The 18,380-nt window shown below is 37.6% G+C and overlaps 2 protein-coding genes across 2 annotated transcripts in view; one reads left to right on the top strand and one right to left on the bottom strand.

Annotated features, from left to right (window-relative positions):
* Positions 1–10,893: 10,893 nt before the first annotated feature.
* Positions 10,894–13,412, top strand: LOC126809828 (protein XRP2). The gene has a single exon (XM_050534621.1). The coding sequence runs from the start codon at positions 10,934–10,936 to the stop codon at positions 12,014–12,016; it is 1,083 nt and encodes a 360-aa protein (XP_050390578.1). The 5' UTR covers positions 10,894–10,933; the 3' UTR covers positions 12,017–13,412.
* The window catches only part of LOC126809827 (U3 small nucleolar RNA-associated protein 6 homolog), a 135,420-nt gene continuing 130,324 nt past the window's right edge, over positions 13,285–18,380 (bottom strand). The window contains exons 21-22 of the mRNA XM_050534619.1: positions 15,626–15,698; positions 13,285–13,978 (exon numbers count right to left, since the gene is read on the bottom strand). Of these exons, the coding sequence (XP_050390576.1) occupies positions 13,815–13,978; positions 15,626–15,698 (237 nt within the window). The 3' untranslated portion in view covers positions 13,285–13,814. The remainder of the gene's footprint in view (positions 13,979–15,625; positions 15,699–18,380) is intronic.

Genomic DNA, 18,380 nt, shown 5'->3' with positions numbered 1-18,380 from the left:
AACCGAGACAGGGAGGCGCGAGTGTTAGATAGGGGAAGAGAAACCGTCGATTTTATGGTTTTAAGATAAGAGCAGCGGCAAGTCTTGGTTCAAATCGTTATACACTAAATACGAAACAACATAATTTGAGGGGGCCACGGTGAACCATCTAGTCGTGCGGACGGGACGAAAACATTGAATTGCCGTTTAAACATTCACCTGGCAGACTGAACTTGATATATTTTCCTCATTAGACGGGAGGTGGGGTGGCAGAATGGTTAACGCGTGCGCGTTGCTTCATTAGGTCTGTCATGGAGTCAAATGGTGTGGTTTCGATTACTCGCTTGTAGGTGACAAGGAGTAGAGGCGCCTGTCCCTCCTCGTGGGTTTTCTACGGATTCTCCAGTTTCCTCCCACGGCTAAAGACCCCTGCGCGCAAGCAAATTAATGAAATAAAATTGAACAATATGTTAGTTCCGAAATGACCCCTCTCTCTCTCTCTCTCTCTCTCTCTCCCCCCCCCCTCCTCTTTATCCCAGTTTGTTCAGGCAAGTAGGAAGTTAAACCCCATTTCATTTCATATCTGATAATTCAAACAAAAAGCATCAAAATTTCTAAATATGTGAAACTTTTACTATTTTCTATCATCATTTAAATTACCCTGTTTTTTCGAGGAATGTCTATTGCGGATGTGTTCATGGGAGCAACAGCTTCTCTCAAAGAAATCCTCTCTTACAAAAATAAATATTACACAACGCACGATTCACGCAAATAAAATACTTGAACTCTATGTAACAAAAAAAAAAAAATTGAGCAAGTAATGAAAGCGTGGTTTTGTGAGAATTAGAGAATCCCATCTCTAATACTCATAAACATACCTATGATAACATTGTTACATTTCGTCTTTTGTTTATTTATGTAAACTAGTTGTCTTTGATCTATCTATTAAGATGTTTATCTAAGCTGTTAGTTAGTTGTATTTCAACACCTAGCTTGTGGTAAATAACGGTTTATTCTAATACCACGTGCCAATTTATATTGGACTTCAGTCTACTGCATATATAGAAAGAAGCGGGTTGGCATATAGGCTGTGGCCCGGAGCTTTTTGAGTTCCTAAACAAAAGGTTTCTTGGAGATTTGTCTGCTTTAATTCGTCTTTACCAGATTCGTCCGGCAATGTATTTAAGTTAACATAGTAACTATTAGGCTGGCGATTGGATGGCCGAATGGTTAGCGTGTGCGCGCTGCGCCATAAGGTCTGTCATTGAGTCAACTGGCGTGGTTTCGATTCCCCGGTTGTACGTGACAAGGAGTAGGTCGCCTGTCCAACCTCGTGGGTTTTCTACGGGTCCTTCGGTTTCCTCCCACAGCTAAACACCCCTACGTGCTAAACACCCCTACGTGCAAACGAATTATTGAAATAAAATTGAACCATACATATGTTAGTCCCAAAATGACCTAGTTAGTGTCGAGTGAACGTTAAACCCCATCTCTCTCCCTCTACCTGGTAGAACAAAACATTTTGGTTATGTTCTCATAGAGTCACACCACAAGAACTCAAAACTGGTTCTTGGGCAAATTTTCAACATGGTCCAAAATATTTTCTGTTCCAGTGGTCCGAGTTTCTTTAAAGTTAACAGATTGGATGGGGTAGGGGTGACTTTACAGTCCCAGGGCCGATATTTTCTCTACTTTCGTCTTAGGGTCGCACAGATTATCATAATTTGTAGAACTGGTTGATTTAAATTTAATAAATAACATCAATCACCGTAGGGCCTACACTGGGGATTAAAGTCTAATTCAGATGTTGTGCTAGTTGACAAGTCAGTGATATCAGACGTAGCGCACTCTTGACAATACTAGCAGTTGGTGAAGGGAGTTTGAAGAACATCATATACCAAGCCGTTTGTTTGAGTTTGCCCCATGCAGTTATAGAAGAAAATGTCCTGTTTATCATTGGTAAGAGCAAGTCAAATAGCCTAGATCCCCTTCCAACATGGCTTCTGAAGTCCAAACCAGTTTTAGTTTCTGCTATCATAAACTCTTCAATTGCCAACAGCTGTGTGTCGACTTCATTAAAGACCGCCCTTGTGATTCCACGTCTGAGGAAAGCCCGGAAACCATCGCTTGATTGAGAGATCTTTAAGAACTATCGCCCCGTCTCAAATCTTGAGATTATCGGAATGGTGCTTGAAAGGATGATAGCAAGACAAATCGCTAATTATCTGCGAGCTAACAGTCTTCATGAACCGCAACAGTCTGCTTATAAAGAACGCCAAAGAGACAGCAATTCTTGAGGTAAAAACTGATATTGATGCAGCATTTGACAGCAACCATCGCATCAACCTTATACTTCTAGATCTAAGTGCAGCATTTATTCAATCAATCTGTGGGAATCAAAGGATCAGTGCTGGATTGGTTGAAGTCTTATCTAAATGACAGAAGTCAATGTGTCCATATTCATAGCAGAAGCTCTGTATCTAAACCGCTGCCAATTGAAATGCCACAGGGATCGGTACTAGGTACACTACTCTTCTTGCTGTATGTACTTCCACTTGTTAAAATTATTCATAAACATGGTATAAGCTATCATGGTTTTGCCGATGATAAGCAATTGTATAACACATTCATTCCTTCAGACCAGATTTCAATACACGGTTCTCCAAAGAAGCTATAATCCTGTATCAGTGATATCCGGACATGGATGAATCAAAACAAATTAAAGCTGAAGGATGAGTAGACGGACTTCGTGAGGATTTTACCAAGGTCAAAACTGAACACTTTCAACTTTTCACGAAAGCTAAACATCGGCGATACTGAAATTTCACCATTATTTAAAGCACGAAATCTGGGGTTCATCATGGACAAGACAACGTGTCTCATCCCACAGGTCAAAATACTATGTGCAAATTGTACATGAGATTATAAACAACACCAAGAATCAGGAGGTGTCTTACCAAAGATTCATACGCTCGAGTTGTATTAGCATTAGTCACATCCAAATACCTCACTCAACCGTCTTCAAGTCGTGCAAAATAACTGTGCTTGCTTAGTTTCAAATTTTCTAGAAAAGTCTTCGTTGGCTATCAAATGTGTATTAAGCTTTGTTTTCTGATACTGCTCTCTCCTACATGAAACAATTATTCACCTTCTACAACGGGAAAGACCGAGTCTTCTACAGTTACTACTTTATGATCCCTGCCTGCTTATTTAAAGATACATTATGGGAGATTAGATAACAAGCTTACAGTTCTCACTATAATAGTTAAAAACTAGATAATGTAAAGGAAATGTGCTGAAAACTCAATCAAATTGATCCACTCTGAACCGAGAATTTATCGATTGAATTTTCAGCCTAGCCTCGATCATCAGTACTAAAGTCGGTACGATAAAAAACATAGTCTCGATTATTCATTTCATGATTAAATCATGAATGAAAGTTGAGCAGCAAATCGGATCCTAATCCAGTACATATCGCAGGCTAGCGATGACATCGATAGTTGATTATGGTCTGGATAAGTTTAAAGGCCTAAAGAAAGACCTGCAATAGGCAGATTTAGCTCTTGCATAATGTATGTTTAATTAGACTTTACTAACATGACAAGACCATAATCAACTCTCGATGCTATATGATGGATTCGATTTTCATCAGATATGAATCCGATCTGTCGCTCCCGCGATGGGAGTGTGCTCCAACATCTGGCAAAGAACCAATGGCTGAGATATATGTTTTAAGGATCGGCGAGAGCCTATGCTAAACATTTTTTTAGGAAGGCCAGTTCCCGGATTTTTGACAATATAGGCGAGTCAAATTAATTACATGTGTTTTGAAAGTGATACTACCTCTTTAAAGATGCATTATGTAGGATCTAGATAAAGAGCTGGTCGTTCTTGCTATAATAGTACATAATGAAATATGAATATATTGAAAATTTCATTCAAATTACTTTATTCTTGGCGAAATTATGACTGTTTGAAGATGTAGTGTAGATCGCTTATTATCGTAGCAACCATACTTGAAAACCGCGACTAAGTTTCAATTATCCACTTTATCGTATTTTTTTCAAATCTCACCGGTGTTCAAATCGATTTAAATCTCGGTCATCCAATGGTCTAGAGAGATGATTATAGGCTTGCCGTGTGAATCAATGTCTAAATAATAATTTATATATGATTTGAAGTCAGAAAAAACACCTGCAATAGGCAGATGTAGCTCTTGCATAATGCATCTTTAACTAAAGTACAGGAATCAGAAAATTATTTGGCGTTTCTTACTTGGCATTTCATACTTTCTAAAATAATATATATATATATGTATGGTTAAAGGCATTTTTATAAAACAGTAATTACTTCAACATGAAAGCGTTGAAAGAAACATTCATATCAGCTGTTGACAAATATTGTTAGAGTCAGATTTTTAGCATGTTAATCAAATTCTGAATTCTTCTTCAGCAATTATTAGATGATGAGACACAGTTAGTTACTTTTCGTACATCTAGGCTTTCATCACGATTCACTGTACCACAAGGACTACATGGAGAAGATGTGTGGCCTACATATTACAACTATTCCTGCATATTGACATTCGCCAACAAATTATGGTTCATCATTCGTCAGACGTTTATCCTTTCAGAACGGTCTCTCATCCCAAAAATTTACTTGAAAATAGTGTTGGGTTGTTATAAATATGTGTCAGATGTGACGAACAAAAACGAATTATGGTTAAAAATAGAAGGTAAGAACTCCAATATACCCTTAGAACAGAGGTGAGGCTAGGGTAGTATTTTGATATTGCAGCTTAATAGGGACGGGCAGAAACGTTCAGAGGACATCATCCGTGGAAGTTAGTGATATTTTGTATTAATGGTGGTGCGGCACCGTAAAAAAATTGTTTGGGTCGCCCCAACACTAAATCAGTACTTTGGCGCACCTTTCGGTGGGTGGCCACAAGGGTGTGAATGATTAATATGATGTTAATACATAGTTAGAGGTACGAGGGTTATTTTAATTAAGATTTATTGTGCCAATGAAAGGTAGGTCTAATGATTCCAACCAACAGGTTGACAAGACAGATGAGAAACGTTAGACATCCTGATAATACTGGCACCATACCCCCGGCATCTACACGGTCGTTCGTTACTACTGGCACCATACAAGGTGGTTCCTATACAACCATGATCTTATAATCAGGCATAACATGTATTATGTATTAAAGGCTACAGACTATCAGGTGGAATATTTCACAACCACGCCCATATTCCATTTATCATCAACTGTCTTCTTACATTCAGAAACTCATTAAAACAGGTGGGTTAGGGGACGGGAAAATGCGTGTGGGAGAACGAGAGGGAGAGAGGGGGCGGGGGTGTTATTGACTACTTGAGACAAACTACGTTTTAGCTGTGGGGGTGGGGGGGCAGAGAACTCGGAGAAACAACACGAGGTTGGACACGCGACCCTACTTCTTGTCACGTAAAAGCTGGGAATCTAAACCCTTGACTCAATCACGGATCTACACATCTAATGCGCACGCGTTATCTAATCGGATATCTACCCAGTGGAACGTAACTTTCAAAATATCTTCCAAATGTTTATGCTTTTTAAAACCACAACTTATTCTGTAGTATAGATGGGTGGGGGGCGAATGATTTAAAGGTCCGCCATTGAGTCAAGTGGCATGCTTTCGATTCGTGACAAGCCTGCCCAACGATATGGGTTTTCTCTGAGTCATCCGGTTTCCCCCTCTCCCAAAAATAAGACACTATGACACAAAATTGACTAGTTTTATTCACTAAAATATATCAGACACGATTCCTTTAAAAACCTCATCCTTCATGACAATGTGACGTCATGTATACCGGTGTACACATACAGCTAATCATGCATTTAATTAAATAAGTTCATTCTCGTTTACTTATTTATACCTGAATGGACACCCTACAAAAATAACACCATCATCGTATAACATTCTTAATCGTATTGACGCTATGAATAAACACACTCAACCTGAATAACACATCAGCGTATAACAGTTTCACTGGTATTGCAGCGATGAATAAACACCCACCGAAATACGAAATAACACCATCATCGTACAACAGTTTTACTTGCATTGCCGCGATGAATAACCACCCACCGAAATACGAAATAACACCATCATCGCACAACAGTTTTACTTGTATTGGCGCGATGAATAGCCACCCCATCGAAATAACGCCAACACCGCATTACTGTTTTACTTGCATTGGCACGATGAATAACCACTCCCCCGAAAATAATACCATCATCGCATTACAGTTTTACTTGCATTGGCGCGATGAATAACCACTCCACCGAAATAATACCATCATCGCATTAGAGAGAGAGAGAAATGGGGTTTAACGTCCACTCGACACAAACTAGGTCATTTCGGGACTAACATATGGTTTAATTTTATTTCAATATTTCGCTTGCGCGTAGGGGTCTTTAGCAGTGGGAGGAAACCGGGGGACCCGGAGAAAACCCACGAGGTTGGACAGGCGACCCTACTCCTTGTCACGTACAACCGAAGATTTGAAACCACGCCAGTAGACTCAATGACAGACTTTATGATACAGCGCGCGCACGCTCTCCATTCAGCCATCCAACCCCCCATCATGGCATTACAGTTTTACTTGTATTGATGCGATGAATAACCACCCTACTGAAATAATACCTTCACCGCATTACAAAATGAAATGAAATGGGGTTTAACGTCCTACTGTTCTGCTCCTAACCTGGGCTAATGAAGACGGGCATACGCCATACAGTGTGCTATGAGGGAAATTTTGCCCGGACAGCGGCACTACTCTTATATCGAATTCCAACTGTCAAAAGATCTATTACGTGCACGCCAATGTGTACACGGGACCTCGGTTTTTCGTCTCATCCGAATGACTAGACAGCTGTCCTTGTCAGGCCCTCCGCCCTGCGTCACTGACAAGGGGAAACCAAGCCGGAAAATCTTACTAGCATTACAGTTTTACTTGTATTGGTGCGATGAATAAACACCCCACCTAAATAATAATATCATAGCATTACAGTTTTACTTGCATTGGCGCGATGAATAACCACTCCACCGAAATAATACCATCATCGCATTACAGTTTTACTTGTAATGGCGCGATGAATGAACGATAAAATAGTTTATACAATAAAATAGACTGTTGGCACCACGTGATATCAATAATTATAAAGATATTAATAACACAAATTATATAGAGACCATCAGTCGGTACATATTAACTCCACGTGTAGCTAGTTTAGACGGAGAAAAATTTAATGAAAAGATATTAACAACACAGATCATACAGAGTTCGTCTTTATGCAGTTTAGACGGAAAAATTTAATGAATGGGGTTGCAATAGGGGTTGCTGAGTGTGGTGTACCTCAAATTTGGAAATGAAATGGGCTGTAACGTCCTATTTTTCTACGCCAACAGGGTTAATGAAGACATGCATACACCATGCAGTGTGCCCGGACAGGCAAGAAATGTTCGAATATTTACGTTTTCTGAGATGGCCATCAATACATCAATAATTATAAGGGCCGCTGAGAGAATCTTTATGAACCGGAGCAAGACCCCGGCCCGCCCAATGCATGGTGTAGCGTATCGGGGGCTCTGCGGCACGAATTCCGACCATCTCACCGACGTAAAAGAAATTAAATAGAAGTTAATTGACCCCCCTCCCCCCCCCCCCCACACACACACCTGGGGCTTCATGTTCCCCGGAGTGAAGTACTAACTCCCCCACCCCCTCCATCTTGGAGATGCTAATTACAGTCCTCTATTAAGAAGGCCGGCGTATGATTAATTGACATTTTTAAAATTTTATATTTTATGTATTAAGTATAGTTTATACAGCTCATCGACTTCAAGATAAACCCATACGTTAACACTACTACTAGTTTGTGTATATTACGTCATAAAAATTGATGTTTTACAATTTATGAATGATGTATTTATACTTTCTTCAAATTTATATTCTATTTCATTCATGAATCATCTTATAGTACGTGCCGAGTGGAATACACTACGTTTTCATAGTGAAGAATTAATTTGATAAAACGCTCGTGGCATGCATACGATAAAATTTAATGATCATTTTTATAAAATATTAACTCACTTTAAGATGGGGTTATTCAGTAAATTCTATTACCCAACCTAACATCGTAGAAAGCATCTTAATATATAAATTAAAATGAAATAAGGTTTAACGTCCTACTTTTCTGCAACCGACTGGGCTAGGCCATACAGTGTGCTATATATGAAGCGAATTTTGCCCGGACAGCGGCGCTATGACGGCCTACTCTTATACCGAATTTCTACAGCCAAAGATTCTTTTACGTGCAAGCCAATATGTATACAGGACATTGTTTTTCAGCCCCACCCGACCGACTACACACTGTTCTTGTCCGGCTCCCCGCCCTCTGACAGATATTGCCGGTACGTGAAATGTTTTTATGTGTGTTCTGAAGATAGGTATGTTTATTAGGTCATCTACTGCAGACCCAAACATGTCTTTTATCTCTAAATTATCGTTTAATGAAAGGAAAAACTAAAAGAGGGAGTTGTCAATCATCCATACATTAATAGGTTAGATTCTACGAATTTTGTTTGTAACATTTATCTAGTGCAGATAGGCCATATATTAAAATAGTACCGCCTTTGTAATAATTTCAACAAATATAACATGGAAAAAACAAATCCGAGTAAAGTGAGGCCAATGTCCCCCGCTGAAATCCCAAAATAAATAGATGACAAATATATTAATTAATTGCACATTTATCTTTTTCAAAAGTATCCAGCAATCAAACTGAATATCTATACTACCTTAGCATAAAATGTTCACAAACTCAGTCAGATTTTTGAAGTACCTGGTAGTGAAACAATATACTCTCCCTCTCCACCAGTTAAAATCAAAGTTATCTTGTCCCAAAGCACCAACCAATGATATTGCTTAGCTCGGCTTAGCTTTAGCGGGAAATATTAATCATTGAACTCAGTCAAGACATTCACCTAATGAACATCTATACCTCAATTAAAAGCAGGGTTGTTACGTTCCAACGTCTTGACCAATCAAATTGCTTATTGCTACTTAGCCTAAGCAGAAAATTCTCATCATCGAGCTTAGTCAAGGTACTGGTATGATGAATCGCTCTTTTCCAATTAGACCATAAGTTATCGTGTTCGAAAGTCCAAACCAGTCTAATTGCTTATCTCTGCTTAGTGGAGAATGCGCATGATTGAACTCTGCCAAGGCATTCGCCTAATGCTCACCATCAAGCTTTGTTAAGGTATTGATGTGATAAAACTATACATGAAGTTTCACCACTATCACTCAATTAAAATCAAAGTTGACAAGCCCAAAGTCTCGACCAATCAAATTGCTTAGCTCTGCTTACCCTGAACAGAAAATGCTTATTATCGAACTTTGTCGGGGTATTGATGTAATGAAACTATACACCAAGTACCAAGTTTCATCAGTCTTACTTAAAGGCTCAATACCACTCTTGTTGTAACTGAAATATATGTCCCAAACTTTATTCTGGTCAACAAATTGTACTATTTTAGAATATTTCAATTAATTGATGATACAAATTTCATCTTTACACACTTTATTTAAAAATTTTGAAAAATTCAACATAATGGTTTGAAACGACTAACGTAAACCTTTTCAAATGAAATTTCGATTTAAAAATATTTTCGAACCCTCTGGACAAGTAAAATAGGATGTAATGGATAATTTACACAATAGGTAGGACACAAACATCTAGTACTTAAATAGAGATATTATCTATTTTCTGGAGCTTTCAAGCCAGCAAGAGTGATATTGTCCCTTTAATTAGAGAGAGAGAGAAAAATGGGGTTTAACGTCCACTCGACACAAACTAGGTCATTTCGGGACTAATATAATGGTTTAATTTTATTTCAATAATTCGCTTGCGTGTAGGGGTCTTTAGCAGTGGGAGGAAACCGGAGGACCCGGAGAAAACCCACGAGGTTGGACAGGCGACCCTACTCCTTGTCAGGTACAACCGGGGATTCGAAACCACGCCAGTTGACTCAATTACAGGCTTTATGACACAGCGCGCACGTGCTAACCATTCGGCCATCCACCCCCCCCCCCCCCATTACTTAATTAGAACCAAAATTACCGTGTCCCAAAGCATCGGCCAATCAAATTGCTTATCTCTGCTTACCCTAAGCAGAAAATGCTCATCTTCGAGCTCCGTCGCGAGGCATTCACCTATAATAGACACCTACACCAAGTTTGAACATTCTAGCTCAATTAGAAGGAAAGATATTGTGTTCCAGAGTCTCGACCAATGAAATTGCTTATCGCTCTGCTTACCCTGAGCAGAAAATGCCATCTGCTTAGCCTTAGCAGAATACTCATCTTCGAACTCCTTCAAAGCACACACCTACACCAAGTTTGAACATTTTTGCTCAATTAGAAGGTGAGTTATTGTCCCAAAAAGTGTGACGGACAAACACATAGTCCCCTGCTTTAGCAGCAGAAGTTGAAAATGACTGATTGTTTACGCCGGACGGATGGTTTATACGAATAATAAACAGTATAGAAACGCTTCTCGGCTGTTATAAAATAGGCATCAAATGACGGGAAAGCCAGAAACAAGTGAAACCGCGACATGGGCAAGAAATTCATATTTAAAGAAATTTATGAGTAAATTATGAGTAAATTAAAGTATTTCTAGGCTTTAGTGCATAATAGACTAGATGTGCTGAATGTTCGCCCAATAAAAGTTTCTCACAGCTGTTATTGTATACCGCCATACGGCTCTACTTTCAATTAGCTGTCAACGTATAATAATATTTTCTACCAATCAACTCTGTGCATTATCGTGTGACCGTAATATATAAACAAACAAGCATGGACATGTTTTGTCTGCTAGCGGAATCGCTTTTAGCTATATGTATACGGGGAAAATACATAAACTGCCGCAAAACATGGGGTGTATTTTTTCCCACCTAGGCGTCACTGCTCATCAGAATGAAAACTTTGAAATACCACCAAAAACATACTCGTGGGATAAACGTGAAAAAATGAATGTTCAAGATTTTATTATCGATGGCGTTAAAAACGAGACAGTTGGCCGACTACCTGGGGTTGTCAATGGACAACAAATGGTGATACAGAATTGTGAAAATTGTAATATTTATATTTTTGACCATACAAATACTTTGACGATTGATGATTGTACGGAGTGTAATATATTTTTGGGACCAGTGAAAACGAGTGTGTTTATAAGAGATTGTAAAAACTGCAATTTTGCAGTGGCTTGTCAACAATTCAGAACGAGAGACTGTAGTCAAGTCAGTATTTATTTATTTTGTGGTACACAACCCATTATTGAGTCATCGACTGGTATGAAATTTGGGTGTCTTCAATACAATTATCCAGAATTTAAGGACCAATTTAAAGCAGCAGGCCTAAGTATTTACAATAATAATTGGAGCAATATTCATGATTTCACACCAGTACCAGGTGAAAATAATTTTGGGTTATTGACAGAAGATTTAATTGTTGATTGTTCGCTCATACCCACGACAGAACAATTTTCGACTGTGGAAGTTACATCGGATAAACATACAAGTCTGGTTCCATATACATCTGGTAGTCGCAGGAAAACGTCTGACGAGTCCTGCCTTGTCGTCTTTTTCAAAGATGACGCATCAAATAAGCGGGCCGAAATATTTACAGAATCTCTGATTAGAAATGGTTCTTTTATTCTTGCCCAAACCAAAGAGGTTCCAATGCAAGCAGGAGATGCTCAAAGAGTTTTTGGATCTGAGGTATATTCTAATGCCGTTGGAAAAGGTGCAGTTATAGGTTTAGAAATAAATGGAACAGGGTGTATAAAGTTTTGTCAAGATGTCATAGCAGATTTATTAAAGGACAGTCCAGGTGTGGTATTTGTCAGTCAGAATCAAGCTGCGGCCACTCAAAATATTGATAACTTTTATAACTTTGCAAACATGCAAATGGAAATTTGAGAAGTGGCGAGTTGACTTTTAGCACACAAATTTTTGCTTATTGTTGGCTTCCTGTCGTTTTATAAAATTATCCTACCACAATTACTGGTTTAATTATTAAAGGGGCATTATGTAAGATTAGATAAAAAGCTGACAGTTTAATAAAAGTTAAAAAATAGATAATGAAAATGGAATATGTTGAACATTTCATTCAAATTACATGTACTTCAGTCTGAGCTGAGTTATCGCTGTTAGAAGAACAGTATAACCTCAATTGTCTTTGCTACCATTGTTAAGGTGATAAACAAAGTCTGGATTATTCATTTTTAAATTAAATCATTAAATGGCAGAACCATTCTAATCTACTTAAAATCGGAGCCATCCGATGGCATCAAGAGTTGATTATGGTGAATGGTCTTGTCATGTGAAGATATGCCTAATTAATAATTTATATATTTAAGGCCTAAAGAAAGACCTGCAATAGGCAGATTTAGCTCTTGCATAATGCCTGTTTAATTGCCATTCCTGCATTAGTTGTTCATTTATCCCATGGTGTTACCACCATACAAGATTTATTCACAGCACGCATCTCTTCTCTTCAGTTTGTGTGTGACCGCAATCAACCATCCATAACCCTAACCAGAGCCATATTAACATCATTATAGGCCCCTGGATCAAAGCAGTGCACTGGGCCCCCTACCTACACAATCACTCACAGGAATAAAACTGTAAATGGTTGATAAAATTAAACATATATTTATTGTATTGGTATTATAGTTTAGTATATTATGTATTTATTGACAGTAAGTCACAACATACATGATTAACATGGGTCCCCTTATGCTTGTGGGGGCCCCTTGGCACGCTTTGACAACAACTTACTTGACGAAGCTCACGGGAAACCAAAAGGTTTTCCAAGATGAGTCGAACTTGGTTTTTTTCAAGTCACCCATTGATATTAAGATATTAGTATAGAAATCGTATAGTAGATAATTGTATGTCTGGTCAACAGTAGATATGGAGAATGACTTTTTGTTGAAAGATATTCTAGGTACAAGTGTCAATATATTCAATCCAGCATTGAATTGGCTTAACCCTCTAAATGGGTTGTGGTCAATTTGATCTCTGAAGCAAAATTAGAACCATCAAATGACACAAGGGAGATAAATCCATTTAATGTGCACCCTTGTAAAATGAGCTAGGACTTGAATACAAGTTCTAGCAATAAGCACACTTTTATCCCTTTATTTATCATCAAATATTAAAAACGGAAAAAACTACAACAAACAAAAGATCTGAATAGTTTTATATTTCATCTGTTTAAAATTACATTCATTAGCTATTAATAATTCTATGGTCAATATCATGTACATTACACATTAGGCCAAGAAAAGAAAATACATGTGTTTATTTTAAATTTCATGGGGTTTGTATTATCTATTTAATAGCATTTCTAGCTTAATCATTGATACCAAAACTTCAGTGTTGGAATTTGTCAACAGAAAACCACATCACGTCTGAGAAATGAGAGAGAAAAAAAGTTTAAGCTCAGCGGTTTTGACTAAAAACAATAACCTTAAAAACAGGTATTGGGTTTTTTTGCCTGAAGTAAAAATATGTTCATGTCATATGCCCGAAATAAATTTTATTTACATAATATTTGATGTTAATTGACATAATGTTACATATGTGATATTTCTTGTTCTTATTATCCATGGACTCAATTCTATTGAATTGACCAGGATTTTGATATATTTATTCCTTAAATTGATGTTAAACAGTGTTCCTGTATTTTATTCTAGTCAAAGTTTTATAATATTTAAGAATCTTGTGTTGCATGTCCAGTTTGTATTAAAGTGTGTTTTGTAATGAAGTTATTATTTAAGTCACCCGTTAAATTTTTTATAGCTCTGTAATATAAAACACCAGCATTTTCCGGTTTTCCTTTCATACTCTCAAATTTGATGTAATCTAACCATAAATCTGAAAAATAACAATTTAATTACAAATTAATTTACCTTAGTTACAAATTATGGTTTGATCTGCAGACATTGATTTGTTTCAAGAACATCAGGTTTAACGATAGAAAATTGGTTGGATCTATTTGATAAGGTCATCTTCAAGTTTGGTCAAAGGTAAACAGGGCTAACACTAATCCCAACCCTAACCCTGGACCTAGACCTAATGCTTAGCCTACCCTAACCTACAATTTCGCCAACAATCACATTCCCTAACCTTATTTACCTTTCAGTGACCTTGAAGAAAATTTAGCTGGCCTTACAAAATAGATTTAGCCTAGAAAATTGCAGAAAGGCAGAACATTAAACCAGATTTCATTTCAGTTAAAAATTATGAGCTTGCACAGAATGGGGGTGACATAAGGGAGATAACTACATTATATGCAAAGAAAAGAGAGATAAATGATGTTTAACACTCACTCACTTGACACAACTAGGTTATTTCGGGGCTAACATAAAGTTCAAGTTTATGTCAATAATTCGTTTCCACGTAGGGGTCTTTTAACGGTAGGAGGAAACCGGAGAAAACCCATGATTTCCATGTAAATGCAAGAAATAATATAGCCATGCTAAATGTTAGATCTGCAGAAATTCATGGTTTGCTTGCCCTATATAGGCTTAATCCGGAACAAAAGAGAAGACTACCAGAGATTTCACATAAAAATTCATCCACAGTATCCCCAGTGGTCTCATTCCGTTCCACTAACCCCATGTATTCAAATTATCTGCCCATGATGATTGTGCTATTTTTATTGACCAATCAAAAAAATCGATAAATACATAATCACTGGCATAAAAACATCTCTCATATCTTTGGACATCTTTTTGTGTGCATGTCACTTCTTTTATATTAAATGTCTTGCAAGCTTTCTCATAATTGAGCAAACAAGCCACAGTATTTTTGTGAACATAAACAATGCAGCTAAGACTTGTGTGTAAACTGTTTTTTGACTGGTTCGTAGAATCAAGCTACAATCAAGGGCAGATAATTTGAATATGTGAAACTGAATACCCCATGGATGAACCCAGGGTATAGTGAAGTAGAATGGAATGACACCACTGGGGAAACTGAGGATGAACAAAATTTTTCTAGCTGGGTAATTATTGGACATATTTTGATTTATTCAGATTGCTATATTTTTTTCAAAGAAAATGATAATTTTTATGACTGTCTCAACTTTTCTTTATATTTTTAAGTGTTTATATCAATAAAAAAAACTATAAATTTAATTGTTTTTATTACGTTTTTAAGATAAAACTCCTGAGAGGTAAAGTTCTTTAGCTCTTCAATTTAAGAGCCTCTACCAAAATAACTCCAAACACCTAAGTTATCTCTTTTACACCACTAATTTCTTGCAAAAGAATTTGTTCAAATTAATTAAATTTGAAGTTCTCTTCCCCCCTGGAATCTTGAAATAGATTTTGTTCAAAATTTAAATCATTTTGATTCATTTGAAGTTCACTTACACTACTTGCTTCTTGCATTAGAATTCATTCATATTTCAAGGCTTTTTAATTAATTTTAATTTGAAATATTTATTTAACTTAATCCTTTTCAACGCATCAGGACAAATCCCTCATTAAGTAAAATTGTTGATAAAATTCCACTGACCTGAACTGGAGTCTCCATATTCTGATACAGCATCTTCATAACCTTGTCTAATTAACTTCACTTTTACAACAGACTGTAATGATAAAATATAATTCCTTATACATAGCAGGGATTGGATGGCCGAATGGTTAGCATGTGCACGCTGTATCATAAGGTCTGTCATTGAGTCAACTGGCGTGGTTTCCTCCCATTGCTAAAGATACCTACACGCAAGCGAATTATTGAAATAAAACTGAAATAAGAAATGTAATGGAATGGTGTTTAACATGATACTGTTCTGCTCCGACTGGGCTAATGAAGATGGTGGCTCGGTAAGAAGTTGGCTGGCTAACCAGGTGGTCTTGGGTTCACAACTGGTCTTACCCGAGAAAATTCCTCAGGATTTTCTTGCGCCGTCCTCCCTTGATAGTGATGCAAGACGGAGGGCCAGGCAAGGACAGTGTCTAGTTGTTTGGATGGGACGGAAAACTGGGGTCTCGTGTACACATTGGCGTACACGTAAAAGAATCCTTAACAGAATTCAAAATAATAGTAGCCTGGAGTGCTGGTGTCCGGGCAAAAGTTCCCTAATGCCTGTCTTCATACATACACCCTCCAACCTGTACACAGGACATCGTTTTTTTAGACTATCCGAATGACTAGACACTATTCCTCCGCATGTCGTATTTTAGTTGTAATCTGGTGTCCTGACCACACAGCCTCTAATGAGACAATATCAATCATTATAGATTACTTATTTCTTTAAACATTCCTGATCAACGTTTTCACTGACTCAACAAAACCAATCTAAGATATCTCATCCATCATGTGGTTCTGGTTAAGTATATGTTATTATTATCATTGTCATAAATACTATTATCAGGGTAGTCATGGTCTCATGAAAACTATCATTACACTACTCAGATCTTCATGAAAACTAGACATTAACTGAAGAAAGTTTTTATTATAAAAGAATTGAAGGATAGAGTTCAATCTTCTAAGAAGACCTGTCATTTTCTTTAGGACTCTAGTATTTAAAGAGATACTCTATGAACATGTATTTTGTGGATTTCCTCTGGCAAGTTTCTTAGGAAAAACTTCTCTACGATATCATCCTTGGTGGAAGTGCATGTAAAACTCCGGGAACGAACGAACGAACGAACGATGAACATGTATGACAGATCTATTCATGTACGTAAAAGAAACCTTGACAGTTTCATTTCAAAATAAGAGAAGGCTGTATAGACCACTGTCCCGGGCAAAATTTCCCTCATGGCACACTGTATGGAGTATGCCCATCTTCATTAGCCCAGTCGGTGCAGAAAAGTAGGATGTTAAACGCCATTACATTTTAGTTACTTCATTTAGCTGACAGCAGTTAAAGGTTTGGTGCATACGGCAGGGTATACATCAGTGTTGTCCGACAAAGGATTAAGTCAGTCAATCAAAGCAGATTAAGTAGTTAATCAAGGTAGGTGTATAGCTGATATAACACGATTTATAAGTTGATCACTTAATTCCCTTATTAATCCAGCCTATTATCAACGATATAGTAATTATACACTCAGTACACTATATTAATTTTGGAATTTTGAATATTATTCACCAATTGGGCATATTCCTGGTCGGACAATTTAGGACGTTTGGAAAATAGCGTCGGACATGTTCGGAATATACAGGCGAAATACCATCATTGGTATACATATTCCTTCCAAAACCAACGTCCTTATCTTTAGAAATTATCATAGTTAACAAAATTAGGGATCGTGGAAAAATTTCAACACTTGCGTCTAAACAAATAACACAGAGAATTGGGTTGGTGGGTTGAATGACTCCTTAGATGGTTATTTAATATGTATGTCAACATTTTCTTACTCCATCAGAATGGACAAATTATTGAAATAAAATTGAACCACGTGTCAGTCCCGAAATGACCTTGTTTGTGTTAAGTGGACGTTCACCCCCCCCCCTCTCTCTCTCTCTCTTTGTATTGTATATCTGGGTAGGAGAATGTAATAAGATCAGTGGCGGCAAAGCTGTGCAAAGTCCAAGGTTAAGGGGGCAAAGGCGCGAGCTTCAACTAGGGCTAAGGTGTGGGGGGGGGGTCTACCCCAGAAATCTTTGAAAAACAGACTGCCGGAAATGCAGTCTGACAGTATTTCAGGCACCGATCAGGCACCTGTCATCTGACCACTAGTTTATTCGATCGGAATGAAACTTGTCAAACGAAGGGACTTGACAACCTCAACGTAGCAAGTCCTTACGGAGGTAATCGGGACCTTCCCCAGAAAATTTTGAAAAATAAACAGCCGGAAATGCAGTCTTACAGTATTCAGGTACCAATTATAGTAGGTTTACAGCAGGATGGGTTCAGTAGGAAATCACTCCGACTCTACAACATGCAAGTTTATGACTGAGTTGAAATGTGGGATTTAATCACCGTACAAAATATTGATTACCAAAACATCACAAACATTTTTTTTTTATTTTCTAAAGGGCAGACCAGATTTATAGGGAGGGGGGGCAAATGTACCTCCTTGCCATCACCCCCCCCCCCCCCCCCCAGGCACCGCTACTGAATAACAGTATAAAATGTATAAAATAAGTCAATTGACCAGTGATGAGAAGATTTGTGAGTATATTTTATAATGACTAGTGACCAGTAGTTGATGATTCACACCAATCTAATTTCCTCCTCTCTCATCACATCAACCTTTATATAATTCTTCTCATTATTTTTTCTATTGATTCTCCGATAAACTATGGCCAGTGTTTA

This window comes from Patella vulgata, chromosome 2, assembly GCF_932274485.2.
Source record: "Patella vulgata chromosome 2, xgPatVulg1.2, whole genome shotgun sequence".
Lineage (NCBI taxonomy): Eukaryota > Metazoa > Mollusca > Gastropoda > Patellidae > Patella > Patella vulgata.
The sequence above is the reverse complement of the archived record's forward strand: the minus strand, read 5'-3'. Positions and strand labels throughout refer to the sequence as shown.